Consider the following 24,994-nt stretch of genomic DNA (forward strand, 5'->3'; position numbering starts at 1 on the left):
AGACGGGCGGATCACGAGGTCAGAAGATCAAGACCATCCTGGCTAACAAGGTGAAACCCTGTCTCTACTAAAACATACAAAAAAATAGCCGGGCGAGGTGGCGGGCGCCTGTAGTCCCACCTACTCGGGAGGCTGAGGCAGGAGAATGGCGTAAACCTGGGAGGCGGAGCTTGCAGTGAGCTGAGATCCGGCCACTGCACTCCAGCCTGGGCGACAGAGCGAGACTCCGTCTCAAAAAAAAAAAAAAAAAGGATGGAGTCTCACTCTGTCCCCCAGGCTGGAGTGCAAGTGGCACGATCTCAGCTCGCTGCAGCCTCCACCTGCTGGGTTCAAGCAATTCTCCTGCCTCAGCTTCCTGAGTAGCTGGGATTACAGGTGCACATCACCATGCTTGGCTAATTTTTCTAATTTTTGTATTTTTAGTAGAGACAAGGTTTCACCACGTTGGCTAGGCTGGTCTTGAACTCCTGAACTCAAGTGATCCACCCGCCTCAGCCTCTGAAAATGCTGGAATTACAGATGGGAGCCACCGCACCAGGCCTGTAATTTTACATATTTTCATATGATTATTTGAATGTCTGTCTCTGACTAGATTATAAACTCTAAGGATAACAGTGTGTCTGTTTTTGCTTACCTTTTATCCCCAGCACCTAGCCTAATACTTTATAAATATTTATTAAATTAATATTTTGATAAGTTACTCGAAGTGCTACATAAAACAAAATTAGAGAAAACAGTACTTTGGTGACTGTTTGATGTTTTATCATTCCTTTCATTATTCCTCTGTTAACCTCAGTTTACAACCAAAAAAGAGACAAATTGTATATTATTCAGGCAGTTTATTAAACATTACCTATAGAATATTATGATCTGTATTTTACATAAGTTAAAAAATGATTTATTAATATTCATAACAACTGCGCCATTCAGGAGTACTAGAACTCAACATTAAGCCCAACTCTATTTTCAGACCAATCATGCAACTTTAGATCAGAGGACACATGGGACTTTGCATCTTAATTCCTAAATTTACAGTCAAAGACATCTTCAGAAATAAGTATTATGAATTCAATCAGAATCTAAGTTCTTAAGGCAAACAGCTATAAAACAGAAGAATCCTTAGTTTCTCATCTTCTAAAAACAGCTTCACAAATCATTTGGACAATCAGCCTAATGGTAGATAGAAACTGCATTTCCCAAAGCCAGTCTTTCTGAGAAATGACTAAACAGCACCTGTTGTTGAAGACAGCAATAAAGCCTGAACCTGACACTCAAGCTTTGGTACAAGATCAGTTTTCTGGCTTGGACTGGTCAGGAGTCACTTCACTCAGAATCTTCATTAGTGATTTTAAGCGAGTGTGCGTTAGCACTATCTTCTCTTTCAGCTAGGAAGAAAAATAGACATATATATATATATCAGGGCTTCTTTTTTAATTTTTATTTATTTTAAGAGACAGGGTCTCACTCTGTTGCCTGAGCTAGAGTACAGTGGCACAATCATAGCTCACTGCAGCCTCAAGCTCCTGGGCTCAAGTGATCCTCCTACTTCAGCCTCCCGATTAGCTAGGACTACAGTCATGTGTTTTAAATTTTCTTTGTAGAGATGGGGTCTTGCTTTGTTGCCCAGGCTGATGTTGAACTCCTGGCCGTCAGTGATCCTCCTGCCTTGGCCTCCCAAAGTGCTGGAATGACAGATATGAGCCACCACACCCAGCTGGATATCTGGACATCTTAAGCTTAACTATCAATTTGCTGGTCATAAACACCATTTCAAATTTAAGCTAGTTTATATCTAGTAATTGGGAGCTGGCGATGTGTAAATGCATTTGAGGAATAAATTTCTTCTAATTCTAGAACTTTACACAACAACCTAGTGCAAAATAAGATCCTCAGATGTGGCCGGGCGCGGTGGCTCACGCCTGTAGTCCCAGCACTTTGGGAGGCTGAGTTGGGCGGATCACGAGGTAAGGAGATACAGACCATTGTGGCTAACACAGTGAAACCCCGTCTCTACCAAAAATACAAAAACAAAATTAGCTGGGCGCAGTGGCGGACGCCTGTAGTCCCAGCTACTCAGGAGGCTGAGGCAGGAGAATGGCGTGAACCCGGGAGGTGGAGCTTGCAGTGAGCTGAGATTGTGCCACTGCACTCCAGCCTGGGCGACGGAGCAAGACACCGTCTCAAAAAAAAAAAACAAAAAACAAAAAAACAAACAAGAAACAAAAGATCCTCAGATGTAAAGTTTCATGGAAAAAAAGACAAAACATTGCTGAGCAGCCCTGCTACTGTGAAGATGAATAACATGTGGTCACAGAGCTTTATGGAGAGTCTTCTTTTCCAGTGGTGAGAATTTAGCTTTTCTTTTAACCCTTTGTTAACAGTAACAAATGCCTCTCTGATTTTAATATTCTACTAATGGTCTGCAAAGTTAACTCTGGTTATTAGGTTTAGAACAGACAACTGTTGCAATTAGATAATTTTTAAAAGTTCTTACACCTTAGAACAGCTATATTTAGAACAAAATTAAGTGGTGTTACTCAGCAGGGCAAGAGCAGTGGCTTCTGATTATCTCCATTTGCCCCTCCCAGCATGGGATTTCCACCCTACAAGCAAGCTGGGGGCAAGGGCAACTGGGTTCCCAGCTACTGGGGAGGCTGAGGCAGGAGAAGCACTTGAACCTGGCACTCACACCTGTAATCCCAGCATTTTGGTAGGATCACCTGAGGTCGGGAGTTCGAGAACAGCCTAGCCAACATTTTTAGTAGAGATGGTGAAACCCCATCTCTACTAAAAAATACAAAAATTAGCCGGGCATGGTGGTGCGCACCTGTAGGCCCAGCTACTCAGGAGGCTGAGGTGGGAGAATTGCTTGAACCTCGGAGGCGTGGGGGTTGCAGTGACCTGAGACTATGCCACTGCATTCCAGCTGGAAGGCAGAGTAAGACTCTGTCTCAAAACTAAATAAATGTTTCTCTATTTGCCATATACCTTGACAAAAATTTCCAGAGACTGAAGATGGTTGTTTCCTTTATTTTTTTTAATTTATTTTTTTGTTGTTGTTGAGGCGGAGTCTCGCTCTGTCGCCCAGGCTGTAGTGCAGTGGCCGGATCTCAGCTCACTGCAAGCTCTGCCTCCCGGGTTCACGCCATTCTCCTGCCTCAGCCTCCCAAGTAGCTGGGACTACAGGCGCCGGCTGCCATGCCCGGCTAATTTTTTGCATTTTTAGTAGAGACGGGGTTTCACCGTGTTAGCCAGGATGGTCTCAATCTCCTGACCTCATGATCCGCCCGCCTCGGCCTCCCAAAGTGCTGGGATTACAGGTGTGAGCCACCGCGCCCGGCTGTTTCCTTTATAATATTCTTCCTGGATCCTATCCATGAAACTCCTGATACTGCCATTCCAAAGTCATTTCCCATACCAATTATTATTATTATTATTTTTGAGACAGATTCTCACTGTCACCTAGGCTAGAGTGCAGTGGCGTGATCTTGGCTTACTGCAACCTCTGCCGCCCGGGTCCAAGCGATTCTCCTGCTTCAGCCTCTCGAGTAGCAGGGCTGGGATTACAGGTACCTGCACTGCGCCTGGCTAATTTTTGTAGTTTTAGTAGAGACGAGGTTTCACCATCTTGGCCAGGCTGGTCTTGAACTCCTGACCTCATGGATCCACCCACCTTGCCTTCTCAAAGTGCTGGGATTACAGGTGTGAGCCACCGCACCCGGCCAGTAAGAATTGTTTTTTTGTCGTTTGTTTTTTCAGATGGAGTTTCGCTCTCAATGGTGAGATCTTGGCTCACCATAACCTCTGCCTCCCAGGTCCAAGTGATTCTCCTGCCTCAGCCTCCTGAATAGCTGGGATTACAGGCATGTGCCAACACGCCAGGCTAATTTTGTATTTTTAGTAGAGACAGGGTTTCTCCATGTTGCTCAGGCTGGTCTCGAACTCCTGACCTCAAGTGAAGACCCACCGGGCTTGGTCTCACAAAGTGCTGGGATTATAGGCGTGAGCCACCACACCCAGCTTGTTTTTGTTTTTGAGACGGATATTCACTTTTGTAGCTCAGGCTATAGTGCAATGGCACAGTCTCACCTCACCGCAACCTCTGCCTCCGGGGTTCAAGCGCTTCTCCTGTCTCAGCCTCTCCCCAGTAGCTGGGATTACAGGCATGTGCCACCACGCCTGGCTAATTTTGTATATTTAGTAGAGATGGTATTTCTCCATGTTGGTAAGGCTGGTCTCGAACTCCTGATCTCAGATTATCTGTCCGCCTCAGCCTCCCAAAGAGCTGGGATTACAGGCATGAGCCGTGGTGTCCGGCCAAGAATTCTTTTTTTTGAGACGGAGTCTTGCTCTGTCACCCAGGCTGGAGTGCAGTGGCGTAATCTCGGCTCACTGCAACCTCCGCCCACCCAGGTTCAAGTGATTCTCCTGCCTCAGCCTCCTGAGTAGCTAGGATTACAGGTGCCTGCCACCATGCCCGGCTAAATTTTTTTTTTTTGAGACGAATCTCACTCTGTTGCCCAGGCTTGAGTGCAGTGACGTGATCTTGGCTCACTGCAACCTCCACCTCCCAGTTCAAGCGATTCTCCTGCCTCCACCTCCCAAGTAGCTGGGACTACAGGCATGTGCCATCACGCCAGGCTAATTTTTTGTATTTTTAATAGAGATGGGGTTTCACTGTATTAGCCAGCATGGTCTCAATCTCCTGACCTCACGATCTGCTCACCTTGGCCTCCCAAAGTGCTGGGATTACAGGCGTGAGCCACCACGCCCGACCAAGAATTCTTAATAACTGTTTCTTCACTCTTACAACTAAGACAGTTGAGCAATTACAAGGTGTTTGCAAGGAAGACAGCTCTATGGCAAGATGATGATATCCATTCCCAGCACAAAGGAGAACACAGGAGTGCAGCAGTTGAGCAGCTTTTCCTTTCTTCCTGAACTACACCTTACAGTGTGGTTTTAGTATTTTGCTTTTCGTTACAAATTCGATAGGGAAGGTCAAACCAAGTATAAAGGATTACTGAGCATCATACTATTTCATCATCCCCAAGTCCATTGGTAGAAGTTATCAAGAATTGTCTGTATTTTAAAAAAGCATACAACCATCATGAAATTTTACCTCTGCAATCTTTTCTGATAGAGATACATTGTGAATATCCATCTCTGATGCATTTACTATGGCTTTTGTTTTTAAGAGATAGCTAGATAGGAAAAAAGAGAAAATATTAGTGTCATACCATGGTTAAGATTATAAATGAACCAAACTTGCCTTCTAAAGAAAATGTGTGTCAAAAAAAGCCTTCTTACTGATTTTCACTTCAAAACTCATGATGTTACAGTGGGCCCACTATATCCACGGGTACAGCATCGGATTCAAACAACCACAGACTAAAAATATTTGAGGAAAAAAACTGGATTGTGTCTGTATTGAACAGGTACAGACTTTTTCTTGTCATCATTCCCTTAACAATACAACAACTTTGTAAATTTCCTATGCATACTTGTAATGTACATAGCATTTACATTAGCTGTCATAAGTAATCTGGAGATTATTTTAAAGTATAAAATATGTACTTTTATACTTTAAAAAGGAGGATATCCAAAAGTAATATGCAAATATTATACCATTTAATATCAGAAACTTGAGTGTCCATGGATTTTGGTATCTGGTGGGGTCCTCAAACCACAGATACTGAAGGATGACTGCATTTCCTTGGAAAAACAAATTCAAAAATAAACAAATCGGAGAGGATCTCTGCCTCATCCTACCAGAGACAAAATTATCTCATGGTAAACTAAAGACAAAAACCAGGCTCATATGAATAATTATGATGATTATAAGCTTTACACTTCATCAGTGGGATCCTGTAGCACAGTTTGAAGGAAAGTAATCCCAGTGTGAGACAAAGTGTTGGTCACCTATTCCCAGTAGCTATTCCCCACTTTTTTTTTTTTGAGATGGAGTCTCACTCTGTTGCCCAGACTAGTGTGCAGTGGCACGATCTCAGCTCACTGCAACCTCTGCCTCCCGGGTTCAAACGACTCTCCTGCCTTAGCCTCCCAAGTAGCTGGGATTATAGGCTTGCGCCACCACGCCCAGTTATTTTTGTATTTTTAGTAGAGACGGTGTTTCACCATGTTGGCCAGGTTGGTCTCGAACTCCTGACCTCAGGTGATCCCCCCCGCCTCAGCCTCCCAAAGTGCTGGGATTATAGGCGTGAGCCACCAAGCCCAGCCTTCCTCACTTCTTTATTGCCAACAGAATCCAGATTTTTGCCACGAGCCTCCTGTCACATATTTGCTTTCTCAAATAAAGTGATCATGTGACATAGTTCTGGCCAACAAGGATAAGAAAATTGGTTGGGTATACTGGCTTACACCTATTATCCCAGCACTTTGGGACACTGAGGCAGGCAGATGGCTTGAGACCAGAAATTCAAGACCAGCCTGGGCAACACAGCGAAACCCCATCTCTTTTTCTTTCCTTTCCTTTTTTTTTTTTTTTTGAGAGGGAGTCTCACTCTGTCGCTCAGGCTGGAGTGCAATGGCGTGATCTCAGCTCACTGCAACCTCTGCCTTCCAGGTTCAAGCAATTCTCCTGCCTAAGCCTCCCAAGTAGGTGGGATTACAGGTGCCCACCACCATGCCCAGCTAATTTTTGTATTTTTAGCAGAGGCAGGTTTTCACCATATTGGACAGGCTGGTCTTGAACTCCTGACTTCAGGTGGTCCGCCGCCTGCCTCAGCCTCCCAAAGTGCTGGGATTACAAGCATGAGCCACCGTGCCTCGTATAAGTGAAACCCCATCTCTACAAAAAATACAAAAATTAGCCAGATGTGGTGGCATGCTTATAGTCCCAGCTACTTGGGAGGCTGAGTTGGGAGGATCACCTGAACCCAAGAGGTTGAGGCTGCAGTGAACCATGATAGCTCCAGCCTGTGTGACAGACAGACCATGTCTCAAAAAAAAAAAAAAAAAAAAGATTAAGAAAATTTATGCCGGCAGGGCGCTGTGGCTCATGAGTGTAATCCCAGCACTATGAGAGGCCAAGGTGGGCAGATCACCTGAGGTCAGGAGTTTGAGACCAGCCTGGCAAACATGGTAAAACTCCATCTCTACTAAAAAGACAAAAATTAGCCGGGCGTAGAGGAGTGCGTCTGTGGTCCGAAATACTTGGGAGGCAAGGCAAAAGAACCACTTGAACCTGGGAGGCAGAGGTTGCAATGAGCTGAGATCGCACCACTGTGCTCCAACCTGGGTGACAGAGCAAGACTCTGTCTCAAAAAAAAAAAAGAAAATTTATGCTGATGAAAAGGGGGAATTTTCTTGTGTTCCCATACTCTCCATATCCTTTTCCTTCATGTTTAGAATGCTATCATCAATAGATGTAATGACTGTAATTGCAGCAGCCATCCTGAATCCAAGAGGAAAAGGCCAAAATTTCTATTTAATTGAAAAGAATGTCCTGACCTTTTATCCAACTCATTTTAAATATTAAGAAATTAACCAAAATCTCATAATGCTTTTTCAAATTTATGTTAAAAATATGTTACTAAAAGCTTACTACCCTAGCAAAAATGCAATTATTGCTCCTCTAGAACATTTACTTTTGTACTGATTTCTAGAAAAGATGTGGGATTACTAACAGCACACATTTACAGGTTTTTTTTTTTTTTCCTGCTTTAAAGTTAATTCTAAATAGAAATTGCTTAAGAATCTAGAAATTGAGGCTGGGCATGGTGGCTAATGCCTGTAATCTTAACATTTTGGGAAGCCCAGGCAGGAGAATTGCTTGAACCCAGGAGGCGGAGGTTGCAGTAAGCTAAGATCATGCCATTGTACTTCCAGCCTGGGTGACAGAGTGAGACTCCATCTTAAAAAAATAAAAGAAGAATAAATGATCAATCCATCTCAGATATATATTTTGTGTTGGAAATTTGCAATGAAGATCAAATGGTATACCTAATGCACAGTGAACAACCCATGGTAAAGGACTGGCTTTGCTAATAAGTTTTATTGTTTAGTCAACCATAACTCAGGTAGAAACATCTATCTAAGCATAAGAAATGAGAAAAAGCAGCTGGGCGTGGGGGCTCACACCTGTAATCCCAGCACTTTGGGAGGACAAAGCGGGCGGATCACGAGGTCAGTAGGTCGAGACCATCCTGGCTAACACGGTGACACCCTGTCTCTATTAAAAATACAAAAAATTAGCCACTCGTGGTGGCGGGCAACTGTAGTCCAAGCTACTTGGGAGGCTGAGGCAGGAAAATAGGAGAATGGCACGAACCCAGGGGACGAAGCTTGCAGTGAGCCAAGATCGCGCCACTGTACTCCAGCCTGGGCGACAGAGCGGGACTCCATCTCAAGAAAAAAAAAAAGAAACAAACGAGAGAAAGGAAACCTTTTAGTTTTATGAAAAATAAGCATTTAAGATGTGCTCAAATCTCAGCTCTTCCACCTCTTTGAGCCCTAGGTTTCTTAGACTATACTAAGAACTCAGTGATATAAGCATAATGCCTACATAAACTGGGTTGTCAATGCTTGTTTTGTTTTTGTTTTTGTTTTTTAATGGTCAAGGAAAGACTTCGAAGGATGTTTCAGTTTCTTGTAATATGTAGAAAAGCTTAAAAGTGTAATTTGTTAGGAAAATAATGCAATAGCCAATGTAATTCATGAGAAAGGATAGCCAGTAGGGTAGTTTTTCTGATGCTATGAGGCTACATGATCATTATTTTTACTTCTCTCTGTCTGCTTCATGTTTTACTGCAGAGAAGATTTCTCAGCAGCTACATGCATCATATAGGAAATAGCTACCCCATACATACAGCTTTCACTTCCCAACTTCAACACTAGTACCATCTACACGTAACTGGTATTTCTGGGCCATATTTCAAATTCCTAGGGTAGAAAACTGGTTGGCTTAGTTTGGATCGGGTATCCATTTTTCTCTTTTTTTTTTTTTTTTTTTTTTTTTTTGAGACAGAGTCTCGCTCTGTTGCCAGGCTGGAGTGCAGTGGTGCGATCTCGGCTCACTGCAACCTCTGACTCCCTGGTTCAAGTGATTATCCTGCCTCAGCCTCCCAAGTAGCTGGGATTACAGGCACACGCCACCACACCCAGCTAATTTTTTTGTATTTTTTAGTAGAGACGGGGTTTCCCCATGTTGACCAGGATGGTCTCGATCTCCTGACCTCATGATCTGCCCGCCTCAGCCTCCCACAGTGCTGGAATTACTGGCATGAGCTACCATGCCCAGCACCGTTTTTCTTTTCTAAGAGACAGGGTCTTGCTCTGCTCCGCATGCTAGAATACAGTGACACAATCATAGCTCACTGTAACCTTGAATTCCTGGGCTGTAGCTATCCTCCTACCTTAGCCTCCTGAGTAGCTAGAACTACAGGCATACACCACCACACACCGCTAATAGTTTAAATTTTTTGTAGAGACAGAGTCTTGCTATGTTGCCTAGGCTATTCTCAAACTCCTAAGCTCAAACAATCCTCCAACTCAGTCTTCCAAAGCGCTGACATTACAGGCATGACCCACCATGCCTGGCCAGGTATTCATTCTTGATCCAGTACCTGGGAGTGGGAATCACACATGATATAAATATACAAGGCCCCCCCATTAGAGGGAGACAGAGGCTGGGCACAAATCCAAAAGGTATCTACTACAACATTATTTTGCAAAAGCTTACTTTCTAGAATGATCTTTTTATCTTTTATTTATTTATTTTTATTTTTTCTGAGACGGAGTCTCACTCTGTCACCCAGGCTGAAGTGCAGTGACTCGATCTTGGCTCACTGCAACCTCCACCTCCTGGGTTCAAGCAATTCTCCTGCCTCACCTCCCGAGTAGCTGGGACCACAGGCGGGCACCACCACACTTGGCTTATTTTTGTATTTTTAAAGGAGATGGGGTTTCACTACGTTGGCCAAGCTGGTCTCGAACTCCTGACCTCAGATGAACCCCCGACCTTGGCCTCCCAAAGTGCTGGGATTACAGGCGTGAGCCACTGCGCCTGGTCATACAATGTTCTTTTTATTTATTTTTTTTTTTTAAGGGGGCAGTTTGAGATAGGAGGCTTCACTATGTTGCCTAGGCTGATCTCAAACACCTTCAAGATTCAAGGGATCCTCCTGCCTCAGCCTCCTGGGTAACTAGAATTATAGGCACACACTACCACATCTGGCAAAAAGTTTATTTAATGAAAGACTACCCTCTGAATTCTTCCATGGATGCTTCTTAAGATGTGGTATAAGAAGACATGGAAGATAATCATAATGTTATAAGATTATATTTTGGTCCCACTGCTATCTTTTTATTTTTTTTAAGAGATGGAGTCTCATTTTGTCACCCAAAATGGAATGCAGTGGTGTGATCACAGCAAACTGTAACCTTGAACTCTTGGGCTCATGTGATCCTCCCACCTCAGCCTCCCAAGTAACTGGGACTACAGGGGCAGGCCACCACCACATCCAGCTAATTTTTTTTTATTTTGTATAAAAAAATAGGGGTCTCACTATATTGCCCATGGAGGTCTTGAACTCCTGCCCTTAAGCAGTCCTCCCACCTTGGCCTCACAAAGCACTGGCATTACAGGCGTGAGCCATCACACTTGGCCCACTGCTATCTTTTTGTCAAAGACAGTGCCTGACTTTAGCATCTTCTTTGGTACAAACGCTTTGTCTTTTTTTTTTTTTTTTTTTTTTTTGAGGCAGAGTCTTGCTCTGTCACCCAGGCTGGGGTATAGTGGCACGATCTCAGCTCACGGTGCAACCTCCACCTTTCAGGTTGAAGCAATTCTCCTGCCTCAGCCTCCCAAGTAGTTGGACAGAATCTCACTCTGTCTCTCAGACTGGAGTGCAGCGGCGCAATCTCGGCTCACAGCAGCCTCCGCCTCCCAGGTTCCAACAATTCTCATGCCTCGGCCTCCTAAGCAGCTGGGATTACAGGTGTCTACCACACCTGGCTAATTTTGGTATTTTTAGTAGAGACGGGTTTCACCATGTTGGCCAGGCTGGTCTCCAACTCCTGACCTCAAGTGATCCACCCGCCTCAGCTTCCCAAAGTGCTGGAATTACAGGCATGAGCCACTGTGCTCAGCCCACTTTCTCTTTCCTGAAAAATCTTTTAAAATTTATTTGATGGACTTTGTCTCTAAATAAATAAATAAATAAATAAATAAGTGTATTTGATGATCAATATCTAAGTCTACTCACCACACCATTTTGTCACTGGAAAGGCAGAAGTGACCTCTCAAGGCAGCCAGGGCAGCATGGGTAGAATACAGATGGAAACCAATGGGAATCCCACAGGAACCACAGAATAAAAGGTTGTAAGTACTAGGAGTAGGGAAAAACAGAATATGGGTAAGAATAAAAAAATCGGCCGGGCGTGGTGGCTCAAGCCTGTAATCCCAGCACTTTGGGAGGCCGAGACGGGCGGATCACAAGGTCAGGAGATCGAGACCAGCCTGGCTAATACGGTGAAACCCCGTCTCTACTAAAAAAAAAATACAAAAAACTAGCCGGGTGAGGTGGCGGGCGCCTGTAGTCCCAGCTACTCGGGAGGCTGAGGCAGGAGAATGGCGTAGACCCGGGAGGCGGAGCTTGCAGTGAGCTGAGATGCGGCCACTGCACTCCAGCCTGGGCGACAGAGCGAGACTCTGTCTCAAAAAAAAAAAAAAAAAAAAGAATAAAAAAATCATGTAAGAAATAAAAAATAACTAGTCTCTGAAGCATTCCTAACACCTAAGTCAGGGTGAAAATTATATTGTAATAGGAATGAGACTGAAAGAATATCACATTCAAGAAAGGGTAATTCACGTTATAATTTAATTACATGCTGGATTGCGGATACCCTCTTATATTCTGGTCAAAGCAGTCATGGATGTATAATTGTCACTTCAGTAGAGAAAGGTAACTTACCCCTAATAAACAGAAAAAGAGCTAACTAATCTGATTAATACTAAAACATTTAAAACTACAAATCACCGTGTAAAATGGCTATCATTATATAAATTCACATTTGTTGAAAAAATAATCATGTTGACTGGGGCTTTACTAAACAAATTGTTCATAGAACTAAAGATTTGTCTTTTGCATATATAAAAAAAAGTTAATGAAAAAATGCCCAGACTAAAAGAGAAAGAAAAAGGAATCCCATTACCCTAGCAAGCCATCTATTTTGCTTTCCTTATCCTCTGAAAAGATTACTGATGAAGAGTCAGATGTTGATTTTAGTTCTCATTACAATTCTTGAGCAAGTCATCATATTTGCTGGTATATAAGACATATTTAAATATTAAACAGGAACATTTTGGTCAGGCACAGTGGTTCACACCTACTGTAATCGCAGCACTTTCAGAGGCCAAAGTGGGCAGATAGCTAGAGCCCAGGAATTCAAGATCAGCCTAGGCAACATGGTAAAACCCCGTCTTAAAAAATAAATAAACAGCCCAGGCACGGTGGCTCACGCTTGTAATCCCAGTACTTTGGGAGGCCGAGGCTGGCAGATCACGAGGTCAGGAGATCAAGACCATCCTGGCTAACATGGTGAAATCCCGTCTCTATTAAAAATATTTAAAAATAGCTAGGTGTGGTGGCGGGCGCCTGTAGTCCCAGCTACTCGGGAGGCTGAGGCAGGAGAATGGTGTGAACCCAAGAGGCGGAGCTTGCAGTGAACCGAGATAGTGCCACTGCACTCCAGCCTGGGCAACAAAGCAACACTCCGTCTCAAAATAAAATTAAAAATTTTTCTTTTTTTTTTTTTTTTTTTGAGACGGAGTCTCGCTCTGTCGCCCAGGCTGGAGTGCAGTGGCGCGATCTCGGCTCACTGCAAGCTCCGCCTCCTGGGTTTACGCCATTCTCCTGCCTCAGCCTCCCGAGTAGCTGGGACTACAGGCGCCCGCCACCGCGCCCGGCTAATTTTTTGTATTTTTAGTAGAGACGGGGTTTCACCGTGGTCTCGATCTCCTGACCTTGTGATCCGCCCGCCTCGGCCTCCCAAAGTGCTGGGATTACAGGCGTGAGCCACCGCGCCCGGCCAAAAAAATTTTCTAAAAGAAAAGCACTTTAAGAAAGTATTTCATCATGCATGTGCTAAAGGCAATTTTAAAGTGCTTTGGTAAAGGAAAAATTAATTATATTAATATAGAGTATGCTATGAAGAATTTTTTTTTTTTTTTAAGACAGGTTCTTGTTCTGTTGCCCAGGTCAGAACATAGTGGTACAATCATAGCTCCCTGCAGCCTTGAATTCCTGGGCTCAACTGATCCACCTGCCTCAGCTTCCCAAAGCTGGGATTACAGGTGCATGCTACCATGCCCTACTAATTTTTTTTGGAAGAAATGGGGTCTTACTTCCCAGGCTAGCAGAATTCTATTAACAAAATACAACATAAAAATCACATAGCTAGCCCGGGCATGATGGCTTATGCCTGTAATCCCAGCACTTTGGGAGGCCAAGGCAGGTGGATCACCAGAGGTCAGGAGTTCAAGACCAGCCTGGCCAACATGGTGAAACCCTGTCTCTACTAAAAATACAAAAATTAGCCAGGCATGGTGGTGGGTGCCTGTAATCCCAGCTACTCAGGAGGGTGAGGCAGGAGAATCGCTTGAACCGGGGAGGCGGAGGTTGCAGTGAGCGGAGATTGTGCCATTGCACTCCAGCCTGGGCGACAAGAGCAAAACTCCGTCTTAAAAAAGAAAAAAAAAAAACAAAAAACACATAGCTAAAAAGAAATATTCATGTCAATGGATACTAAAAAAGAACAAATAACAAAATATATTAGGTTTATTGGTAAATGAAGTCCCACACCACACATATAGTAATCTTGTGAATATAGGTAACCAAAAAGCAAACTGTGAAATAAAGTGTCATTAATTTGAAATTCCACGTAGGAATTAATTAGTTCAGACAAAGCACAGTACTTATAAACAAATGTGTCAGTGGAAATTAATTTACTGGGCCGGGCGCAATGGCTCACGCTTATAATCTGAGCATTTTGGGAGGCGGGCAGATCACCTGAGACCAGGAGTTTGAGAACAGCCTGGGCAACATGGTGAAACTCCGTCTCTACTAAAAATACAAAATTTAGCTGGGTTTCCAGAAGGTTTTCAATTTACTTTGCCCATATCCATCAGAGGAATAACTATCTATAGTAGCTATAGATAGTAACAGTAAATGAGCATTGACTTCAACTTAAAGTCATCAGCTGCATTGGCCCCTAACAAGAGAGAAAGCCTGTCCTTTGAAGCTTTTTTTTTTCTTTTTTTTGGATGGAGTACAGTGGTACCATCACAGCTCACTACAGCCTTGACATCCCAGACTCAAGTGATCCTCCCACCTCAGCCTTCCAATTAGCTGGACCACAGGTGCACACTATAATGCCCATCTAATTTTTAAATGTTTTGTAGAGATCGGTTCTTGCTATGTTGCCCAGGCTGGTCTTGAACTCCTATGCTCAAGCAATCCTCCCACCTTGGTCTCCCAAAGTGCTGGGATTACACGTGTGAGTCACTGTGACCAGCTCCTTTCAAGCCAGGTAATACTTCTCCTTTCTACCTATGAAAGTCTGAGATGGCATCTTCTTCCAATAGAAGGCTGTTTCATCTGCACTGAAAATCTGTTGTTTAGTGTACCCACTTTCATTTTCTGCAGCTTCTGCATCAGTACTTGCTGTTTCACTTTGGACTTTTGTTATAGAGAAGGTTTCTTTCCTTAAATCTCAAGAACCAACCTCTGTTTTTTTTTTTTAGATAGTCTTGCTCTGTCACCCCGGCTGGAGTGTGGTGGCACAATCACAGCTCCACTGTAGCCTCGACCTCTATGGCTCAAGCCAGCCTTCCTTCTCAGCCTCCCAAGCAGCTGGGACTATAGGTGTGCACCACCACATCCGGCTAAATTGTTTTGTATTTTGTAGAGACAGCATTTCACCATGTTGCCCAGGCTGGTCTCAAACTCCTGGGTTCAAGCAATCCACCCACCTCGGCCTCCCAAAGTGCTGGGGCTACAGGCATGAGCCATTGCACCTAGCCAACATTTGCTACTTTCAAACTTCTGCAGCTTCCTCACCTCTCAGCCTTCACAGAATTGAAGAGAGTTAGGGCCTTGTTCTGGATTAGGCTTTGGTTTAAAGGAATGCTGTGGCTGGTTTGATCTTCTACTCATACCACTCAAACTTCCTCCATATCAGCTTATAACTGGAGTAGCACTTTTAATTTCCATGTATTTGTTTGTTTGATGGAGTTTTGCTCTTGCTGCCCAAGCTGGAGTGCAATGGTGTGTTCTCAGTGCACTGCAACCTCTGCCTCCCGGGTTCAAGTGATTCTCCTGCCTCAGCCTCCCAAAGAGCTGGAATTACAGGTGTGTGCCACCATGCCCGGCTAATTTTGTATTTTTAGTAGAGATGGGGGTTCACCATGTTGGTCAGGTTGGTCTTGAACTCCTGACCTCATGTGATCCACCCACCTCAGCCTCCCAAAGTGCTGGGATTACAAGCGTGAGCCACCGCGCCCGGCCCCATTTTTTTCTTCATATTCACAATTTGGCATGACTTCACATGCCTTCCCAGCTACTCGGGAGGCTGAGGCAGAATGGTGTGAACCTGGGAGGCAGAGCTTGCAGTGAGCCCAGATCGCGCCACCGCACTCCAGCCTGGGCAACAGAGTGAGGCTCCATCTCAAAAAGAAAAAAATCAAACCAACAAAAAAAAAGGAAATGCTGTCAACAGACTTGCTCAACAAGTACATGTCAGTTCCACGCTCCTCAGTCTCATAAAGTCAGGGACTAGAGACCAATCTGTAATTATCAATACGTACCTGCCTTTGAGTGAACCTTCAATGCCAACTAGGAAGGGCGCTTCCAAAACGACGTTATTTGTAACTCCTAGGAACACAAACACGGGTCAGAACTCATACTCTGCGGGCCTTGAAATGGAAAATCTCTCCTCTAGACAGACTCATCCCCGCCATAAATGTCAGGAGACTCCCCAGTTCCCTGCCCCATCCCCAGGCCAAGGAGTTATGTGCTTCCAAATTTTCATTCCGTTTTCTTCCCCAGGTGGAGAAGGCGGGAACAACCTCTCGGGCTAGCCTCTGCCTTTCCCGAACGCCTCACTGCACTCACTGGAGAAGACCACGGCCCCAAGGGACCGCGACAGGTCCCAGGCGAGGTGCACCGAGTCGGCGAGCACGGCGTGGCATTGTGCGCACTGGAAAACAGCGCACCTCTCAGGCTGCAGCCAAGACGGCAGCTGCGAGACGGCGGCCGGCTCCTCAGCCCCCAGCCCTGCGGGGCCGAGCGGCGAGGACCCCTTCACCACCTGTGTATCCCACTCCATGGAGGTCGTAAAAGATGCTTCGTCAATCGCCCTCTCAGTGCCATCACAAAAGTCACCCTGGGGCGGCGTTGCACAAGGGGAGCGATGCCGCCGCGGCTGAAACGCCATCTTCTCTCAGCCGGCGCCGTCGTTTCGAATACACGCCAGGCCCCGCCCCAAGCACAGCTCCTGCGTCCTCATTGGACATCGTGGGCAATCCAAGCACTGGAGTCCCAGTCCGCGCACTCGTTACCTGAACCGGTCTTACAGGCCCTTCGGCGCCTGCGTATTCGTGAAGTGTGAGAAAAGCGCGCGACTGTTGGGACGGGAAATCAGCCTTTCTATTGGTCAGGGTTAGAAACCCCGCCTTTGAGGCATTTTCAACCAATGGAAGCGCGGCATTCTTCATTTAAACTGTCTATAAATTTCAGCTTAGTCAAAGTTAAGAGTGGCGCCAGGGATTTGAACCTCGCTTACGAGACTTGGTGATCCATCTTCTGAGTATCGCCGGGATTTTGAATCGCGATGATCATCCCCTCCCTAGAGGAGCTGGACTCCCTCAAGTACAGTGACCTGCAGAACTTAGCCAAGAGTCTGGGTCTCCGAGCCAACCTGCGGGTACGACGCTGGCGGGGCAGTTCCCTGGGCGGGCGCGGCGGGAGTAGCGGCCTCAGGGAGATGCGGTGCGAAGGGACCGAACGGGAAGCCCGGGGACTGAAGCAGCCGTCCCTGCCCCTCGGGCAGTAGATGTGGTTCACGGTGGTCCCAGTTAGAACTCTGATAAACGGAAGAGGAACTGTAGTTTTCACCTCATTTTGAAGCTGGCTTGTCTGGGTGCTCACATGATAAGCCTCTGTTCCGAGGGGTGGTTTGTTGTTTTTCGTTTTTTGTGTTTTTTTTTTTTTTTTGAAATTACTTTATACCTCTCAGGTCATCGATTACGAAACGCAGGCCCAGAAAGCAGAAGGGGTGTCGTTAATCGTTAGACAATTAAGTAAATAATTGGCTCAGCTTCTAGAAAACCCCACACAGACTTCAGTGATTTGTAATATTGCCGATAATCTCTTGATACTTTATTGATGGACCTGTCAGGGGGAAAGAAAAAATCGACTTTTAGGGGACCACCTCCTTGGGTAAATTTTTATAACTCAGCCCTGATCTAGTATACTCATGTGCTTATTGATGACTGTTGTGGTGATGGTATCTATCAAAACCAGTAAGGTCTTTGACTCCGAGGCTACAAGATGTTAGGGGAATTGGCCGGGCGCGGTGACTCATGCCTGTAATCCCAACACTTTGGGAGGCCAAGGTAGTTGGATCACCTGAGGTCAGGATTTCGAGACCAGCCTGGCCATTAAAAAATTAGCCGGGCGTGGTGGCACACGCCTGTGATCCCAGCTACTCGCCTGTGATCCCAGCTACTCGGGAGGCTGAGGCAGGAGAATCGCCTGAACCTGGGAAGCCAAGGTGGCAGTGAGCCAAGATCGCACCCACTGCACTCCAACCTCGGTGACAGAGCGAGACTCAGTCTCAAACAAAACAAAAACAAACAAACAAACAAAAAACAAGATGTTAGAAGATTTGGGGATTCAATGTAGGATAGCGGTTTTATATATTTTGTTAATAGTTGAGACTTCCCACATAATACTGCTGTGTGCTCTCTAGGTTTGTCCTGCAGGCTATGATACTGACACTGAATAAATGCCTAAATCAGTCGTCACAAATGTTTTTCTTTTCTTTTTTTTTTTTTTCTTTGAGACAGACTCTTACTCTGTCTCCCAGTCTGGAGTGCAGTGGCACAATCTCGGCTTACCACAACCTCCACCTCCCGAGTTCAAGCGATTCTCCTGCCTCAGGCTCCTGAGTAGCTGGGATTACAGGCGCGTGTCACCATGCCCGGCTAATTTTTGTATTTTTAGTAGAGACTGGAGTTCACCATGTTGGTCAGGCTGGTCTCGAACTCCTGATCTCATGATACGCCCGCCTCAGCCCCCCAAAGTGCTGGGATTACAGGCGTGAGCCACCACGCCCGGCCTAAATTGTTTAAACAAAATAATCAGGGCCTAAGTGCCTGTTGGGGCTGAATGACCAAAGGGTTTTCCTTGTGGATATTTCTGGGCTATAGTGGTTTGTGGCTCCCCTATACTTTGTAAACAAAGCCTTAATATCTCAGCCTAAATTCCTTAGGCTTTTTTGCTGCCTAGCTAGAATCTTTTATCCACGGCTGCATCCCTGAACACTTGGAACTTTTATCTGTCTTTGTCCCATTGCTCATTTTGACCCTTTGGCCTCAGATCACCTTCTTTCTCCTTTATCTGCCTGACTCTGTGTGTGTGTGTGTATTTTTAGTAGAGATTGGGTTTCACCATCTTGCCCAGGCTGGTCTTGAACTCCTGGGCTCAAGCGATCCTCCGGCCACGGCCTCCCAAAGCCCTGGGATTATAGGCGTGACCCACCACGCCTGGCCCATATCAAGTATTTATAGGTGAAATGTTACGATACCTGTAAAATTTGCTGTAGAATACTCAAGGAAAAAGAGGGAAACTAGATGAAGTAAGAACGCAGAATGTTAATAATTACTGAAACTGCTAATAGGTACATGGGGGGATTGCACTATTCTCTCTACTTTTGTAGAAATTTTCCATAATAAGATGTTTTAAATTACAAACTCTTGGTACAACCCAGGTGCTCATTAAGTCAATTGCCTTTTGAAATTGTAGTACGTAGCAAAAAAATTTATAAATTGCTCTAATTATCAAGATTTGATTAAAATGAAACACTACAATTTAAATAAATTAAATAAATTTTACTAGTATAAATATACTAGTATAATAGTGTAAATACTATTTCAGTTTAATCAAATCTTGATAATTTTACTAGTATGATATTATTAAAAATAAATTTATGGCCGGGCATGGTGGCTTGCGCCTGTAATCCCAGCATTTGGGAGGCCGAGGCAGGTGTATCACCTGAGGTCAGGAGTTTGAGACCAGACTGGCCAACATGGCAAAACCCCATCTCTACTAAAAATACAAAAATTAGCCAGGCGTGGTGACGGGCACCTGTAATCCCAGCTACTAGGGAGGCTGAGGCAGGAGAATTGCTTGAACCCAGGGAGGCAGACGCTGCAGTGAGCCAAGATCATGCCATTGCACTCCAGCCTGGGCAACAAGAGCGAAACTCTGTCTAAAACATAATAATAATAATAAATAAATTTATAAGAGATAATATTAGCTCTTTTGAGAGACTTCTCTTAATGGTAAAGCAAATTGAAGGAACCAGTTATTAATGTTAGTGTGGCGACTGGTCCTTTTGTCACTCATGCCCTCACTTCCTTTCTTACCAGCTTAAATTACAAACTCTGGCACTATTTCCACTTCCTTGCACCTCCCTATACTCACCTGGCAAAACCCAAGCCTGATTAAACCCAACTATGTGCTTAATCTTTGCCTATACCTCTGCAGCTAACTCTAGCTGGAGAAAACACCTAACTTTGTTGAGTGAACTTATTTTACATATGCAACTCTAAACCTTAATGTGGGCATTTGATCTTTCTCCTTTTTTTTTTTTTTTTTTTTTTTTTTTTTGAGATGAAGTCTCGCTCTGTTGCCCAGGCTGCAGTGGCACAATCAGGGCTCACTGCAGCCTCAACCTCTCAGGCTCAAGGCATTCTCCCACCTCAGCCTCCCAAGCAACTGGAATTACAGGCATGTGCCACCACACCTGGCCCATTTTCTTCTTAGTCATGAACTTTCCTATTTTTGAAGATAATTACTTTTTATCATCTTGACTCAACTTGGCTCCCTTCCCTCCTTTGATGACTTTACCACATAGGTCATGGGAAAGTAGATGAAATCGATAGAAAACTGCCTGATCCTTCAACCACCAAATCCCCTGCTTTTTTCCTTTTCTTTTTTCTTCTTTTTTTTTTTTTGAGACAGAGTCTTGCTCCGTCAGCCAGGCTGGAGTTCTCTGAAGTGCAGTGGCATAATCAGGGCTCACTGCAGCCTCAACCTCCCGGGCTCAAGCAATCCTCCCAACTCAGCCCCCCTGAGTAGCTAGGACTACAGGCATGACCACCCTGCCTGGCCAATTGTTTTTAAATTTTAGTAGAGATGAGGTCTGACTATGTTGCCCTGTCTGGTCTCCAACTCCTGAAATTCAGCAATCCTTGCGCCTTTGCCTCCCAAAGTGCTGGGATTACAGGCGTGAGCCCCTAGTCTTGGCCGCACCACCAAACCTTCTAGCCACCCTGCATCTACATGCGCATACTCTGCTTCTTTGCCTGTCTAAGAGCAACCTTTCCATTTATGCTGAAGATCCTGGGCCCTCTTGCCTCCCCTAGGACTACATTCCTACAATTAGAACCTCTCTCCTGCATTAATTTCTCTACTCTGCTAGCTTATTTGCCATAAGGCATGCAATCATGTTTTAATATCACCCATCTTTCAAAAAAATAAAAAAGCCAAAATCCTCTCCTGATCCCATGTCCTCATTCCATCTACTGCCCTATTTTTCTGTTCTTTTCTACTGAAATTGCTTGTATCAAGGTCACCATCTTACAAAGTTTCCCTCTCTCCCCTCACCTGGGCCTATCAGTAGCATTTGGCATGATTGAACATTCCCCTCTGCTCCAGCCACTTTCTGTTCTAGACTTTGATATTTCACTCTGTCCTGCCTTACTAGCACTTCTTTCTGGTTTCCTTGGTTGGTTCTTCATCTGCCAGATCTCTAAATGTGGAGTGCCCCCAGGGCTCTCTTCCTCTCTCTTTTCTCTAACTGTGCTCTATCCCTGGGTAATCTTATCCACCCCATTTTTTTTTCTTTTTCTTTTTTTTTTTTTTTTTTTTGAGATGCAATCTTGCTCAGTCACTCAGGCTGGAGTGCAGTAGCGCGATCTCGGCTCACTGCAACCTCCACTTCCCAGGTTCAAGCGATTCTCCTGCCTTAGCCACCTGAGTAGCTGGGATTACAGGTGCCCACCACCATGCCCAGCTAATTTTTTTGTATTTTTAGTAGAGACAGGATTTCACCATGTTGGCCAGGCTGGTTTTGAACTCCTGACCTCAAGTGCTCCACCTGCCTTGGCCTCCCAAAATGTTGGGTTTACAGGGATGAGCCACTGCATCCGGCCACTCCCATAAGTTAAAATTTACCCAGAAGCTAATGCCTCCCAAACCCACATCTCCAGTAGGACCTCTCTCTCCCCTAGGATGCTGACTCGTGTATTTAAGTGCATTTTCAACAACACGTTCAGGTCCAAGCATTGACAGTCTCTTCCCCCTCTCAGTACATGGGTCAGGCCCAGTTTGGATCACCCTCCTTCACCCACAGCCATCAATCCTTGTCAGCACCTCCTCCTAAATAGACCTGAAGTCTGACCTCTGGGCACCATCTCCAACGCTGCAAACTTGTGCCACAGCACTCTCATCTCTTGACCACTGCCTCAGTCTCCCTACTGGGCTTCCTGCCTCAACTCTTACCTCACAGTAGTGTTCTCTTGGTAGTTGGAGTGATATTTGAAACTTAGGGAAAAGAAAAAAAAGAGAGAGCAACCAGGCACAGTGGTTCATGCCTGTACTCCCAGCACTTTGAGGGGCTGTGGTGGTTGGATCACTTGAGGCCAGGAGTTCAAAACTGGCCTGGCCAGCATGGCAAAACCCCATCTCTACTTAAAAAAAAAAAAAAAAAATACAAAAATTAGCCAGGCGTGGTGGCATGTGCCTGTAATCCCAACTACTCGGGAGGATGAGGCACGAGAATCCCTGAACCCAAGAGGTGGAGGCTGCAGTGAGCCAAGATCATGGCACTGCACTCCAGCCTGGGTGACAGAGCGAGACTCTGTCTCCAGAAAAAAAAAAAACTTAGAATGTGTCTTTTTCTGATCAGTGCCCTCCAGTGACTCCTCTCACATTTAAAATAAAATCTAAACTTTTTCCAGTGTAATGAGAGAAACTTAGTTTGACCCTGATTTGGAGGGAAATTTTTTTAAAAAGAAAATAGCTAAAATTGGAGAGAAGGACATTTCATCACGGGCTACATATTAGTTGATATTAGGCTTTTCCTGAGTACATGAATGCATTAGAGGTTACGTGGGAAAATCTCTTCTTATTTTTAGGAGGTGTGGCTGATATATTTAGTGGTGAAGTATCATGATGTCTGGAACTCATTTTCAAATTCTTTCACAAGAAATATATGTTAATATAGAGAAACCAAATATGAGACAATGCAAATGATTGTTGAATCTTGGTGGGAAATATGAGTGTTTATTACACTACTTCGACTTTTTTTTTTTTTTTGAGACAGAGTTTTGCTCAGTGGCGTGATCTCAGCTCACCGCGCAACCTCCGCCTCCTGGGTTCAAACAATTCTCCTGCCTCAGCCTCCTAAGTAGCTGGGATTACAGGCATCACCACGCCCAGCTAATTTTGTATTTTTAGTAGAGACAGGGTTTCTTCATATTGTTCAGGCTGGTCTGGAACTCCTGAACTCAGGTGATCTGACTGCCTCAGCCTCCCAAAGTGCTGGGATTACAGGCATGAGCCACCGCACCCAGCCTACTTTGACTTTTCTATAGGCCTGACTTTTTTTTCTAATAACAAGTTAGAGGAATTGATTTTTTTTTTTTTTTTTTTTTTTTTTTTTTTTTTTTTTGAGACAAGAATTTCGCTCTTGTCACCTAGGCTGGAGCATAGTGGTGCAATCCTGGCTCACTGAAACCTCCACCTCCAGGGTTCAAAGGATTCTCCCGCCTCAGCCTCCTGAGTAGCTCAGACTACAGGTGCCCGCCACCATGCCCAGCTATTTTTATATTTTTTGCAGAGACAGGGTTTCACCCTGTTGGCCAGGCTGGTCTTGAACTCCTAACCTTGGGTGATCTACCCGCCTCAGCCTCCCAAAGTGCTGGGATTACAGGCATGAGTCACTGTACCTGGCCGAAATTCATAATTTTTGCTGTGGCCTTTACCTCTCTACTTGACCCAGCCTCTGGTCACCTCTCTGATCTCCCTGCCCTCCACACACCTCTGTTCACCATGCTTCTACCATAAGAGCAATTTCTGTCTTTCAACTCATGGGTCCATCTCAGGGCTCCTGTTCTTGGTGCTCACTCTGCTTGGAGTGCTCTTCACCTCCTACCTCTTTCCTCATTCACATCTCAGTTCAAGCCACCACCTCAGAGAGGCCTTTCCCAACCATCCTAATTCAGGTAGCATCCCCACCCCACCCCAGTTGCCCAGTTTTATTTTTGCATCATAATACCTGATGTCATATCATTCATTTCTAGCTTTCTTGAGTAACAGACGGTTTCACCACTGCTAGAAGATCCTGGAGGGCAATTACCTTGTCTGTTTAATTCATCACTCTGTAGTGTCTGGAACAGGGCCCAGCACAATAAATGCTTGTTGAAGGAATGCACAAATATATGCTGATAACTAACATCTGCACCTTCAGCACAACTCTTGAACACCACCTCATATCATTCACCCTCCTCACTGGGTTCTGCCGCAGGTGCCTCGCTTCATGCATTTTTGTACGTTTGGTGAAATTTTGAAGGTATATTAAGAAGGTATTAGAAAAATCAAGAATGCCTGAATTCTGCCCTGCCAATCATCCCCTTCCCAGAGAAAAAACAAGTAGAAAATAAGGTACCACTTTATTACTAGCTGAAATGGTGCCCGATGTCTTGATGCAGAGCATTCTGGTAAAGTGGATTGGAGAATGTGGCTCAGGCTTGCACCACAAGCAAAAGCTTGAGTACAAATCAAATTTCAAGATCTCTGCCATTCTTTACTGGACACATGGCCCATGATAAAAGGCATGAGAAGAATAGAGCCAAGCCTGGTGACTGGGCCCACCTTGAGAAGGATGGCTCAGGCCCTCAACTGCATGGCTGGGTAGAAGAGGAAGAAAAAGAGAACCCAGCCAAAAAACCTGACTTTTTTTTTTTTTTTTTTTTTTTAAATGGAGTCTTGCTCTGTCGCCCAGACTAGAGTGCAGTGGCGTGATCTCCTCAGCTCACTGCAATCTTCGCCTCCTGGGTTCAAGCAATTCTCCTGCCTTGGCCTCCCAAGTAGCTGGGACTACAGGTGCACGCCACCAATGCCCAGCTAATTTTTGTATTTTTATTAGGATGGGGTTTCCCCATGTTGGCCAGGCGGGGTTAAAACCCCTGACCTCATGATCCACCTGCCTCAGCCTCCCAAAGTGCTGGAATTACAGGCATGAGCCACTGCGCTCAACCAAACTTGACTTTTAAAGCACAGGAAAATGTAACCAATCAAATTAACATTCTCCTTTCAGGAAAGAACAAGAAGGGAAGTTCTCCTAGGCTGGGAAGAGAAGCTCCGTGTTCCCTTCCCCCCACAGAGACCTATAACCATCCCCCTAAGACCCCGTCACCTTTGGCATTCCTCATCTTAGGGACCACACCACACTTCACCAGCTGTCCAAGCCAGAAACCTCGGCATAACGAAGTTTCCCTCTTCCTCAACTCTCATGTTCACACTGATTTCACTTCCTAAGAAGGTTTTGACTTCATCCATACTGCCTTAGCCCCACTCTAGTTCAGGCCACAGCATCTCTGGCTCATCCCCATCAAATGCATCTTGCACATTGTTCAGGTAGAGTAATCATTCTGAGTAATGCAAAATTGGTTACCCACTGC

At 45.0% G+C, this 24,994-nt stretch overlaps 2 protein-coding genes across 25 annotated transcripts in view; one reads left to right on the top strand and one right to left on the bottom strand.

Moving 5' to 3' along the window:
* Positions 1 to 826: 826 nt before the first annotated feature.
* OIP5 (Opa interacting protein 5) lies at positions 827 to 16,488 on the bottom strand. 5 transcript variants are annotated; one of them, XR_012414805.1, is made up of 6 exons: positions 16,137 to 16,488; positions 15,830 to 15,896; positions 11,229 to 11,351; positions 5,629 to 5,715; positions 5,123 to 5,204; positions 1,339 to 1,385 (listed from the first exon to the last, which is right to left on the bottom strand). XR_012414805.1 is itself a non-coding variant. In XM_045395326.3 (5 exons), the coding sequence occupies exons 1-5, from the start codon at positions 16,456 to 16,458 to the stop codon at positions 1,290 to 1,292; spliced, it is 690 nt and encodes a 229-aa protein (XP_045251261.1). In that variant the 5' UTR covers positions 16,459 to 16,488; the 3' UTR covers positions 827 to 1,289. The 5 variants fall into 5 exon arrangements, 4 of the variants coding, with proteins under 4 accessions (XP_045251261.1, XP_045251262.1, XP_073851644.1 ...); XM_045395326.3 differs by lacking the exon at positions 5,629 to 5,715 and having other exon boundaries at positions 827 to 1,385; XM_045395327.3 differs by lacking the exons at positions 5,629 to 5,715; positions 11,229 to 11,351 and having other exon boundaries at positions 827 to 1,385.
* A 291-nt stretch (positions 16,489 to 16,779) lies between these two features.
* The window catches only part of NUSAP1 (nucleolar and spindle associated protein 1), a 48,775-nt gene continuing 40,560 nt past the window's right edge, over positions 16,780 to 24,994 (top strand). For all 20 annotated transcript variants that reach the window (XM_015452673.4, XM_015452674.4, XM_073995539.1 and 17 more), the window contains exon 1: positions 16,780 to 16,947. In XM_015452673.4, coding sequence (XP_015308159.3) covers positions 16,855 to 16,947 — 93 coding nt within the window. In that variant the 5' untranslated portion in view covers positions 16,780 to 16,854. The remainder of the gene's footprint in view (positions 16,948 to 24,994) is intronic.

The sequence above is a fragment of the Macaca fascicularis genome, chromosome 7 (genome assembly GCF_037993035.2).
Source record: "Macaca fascicularis isolate 582-1 chromosome 7, T2T-MFA8v1.1".
Classification (NCBI taxonomy): domain Eukaryota; kingdom Metazoa; phylum Chordata; class Mammalia; order Primates; family Cercopithecidae; genus Macaca; species Macaca fascicularis.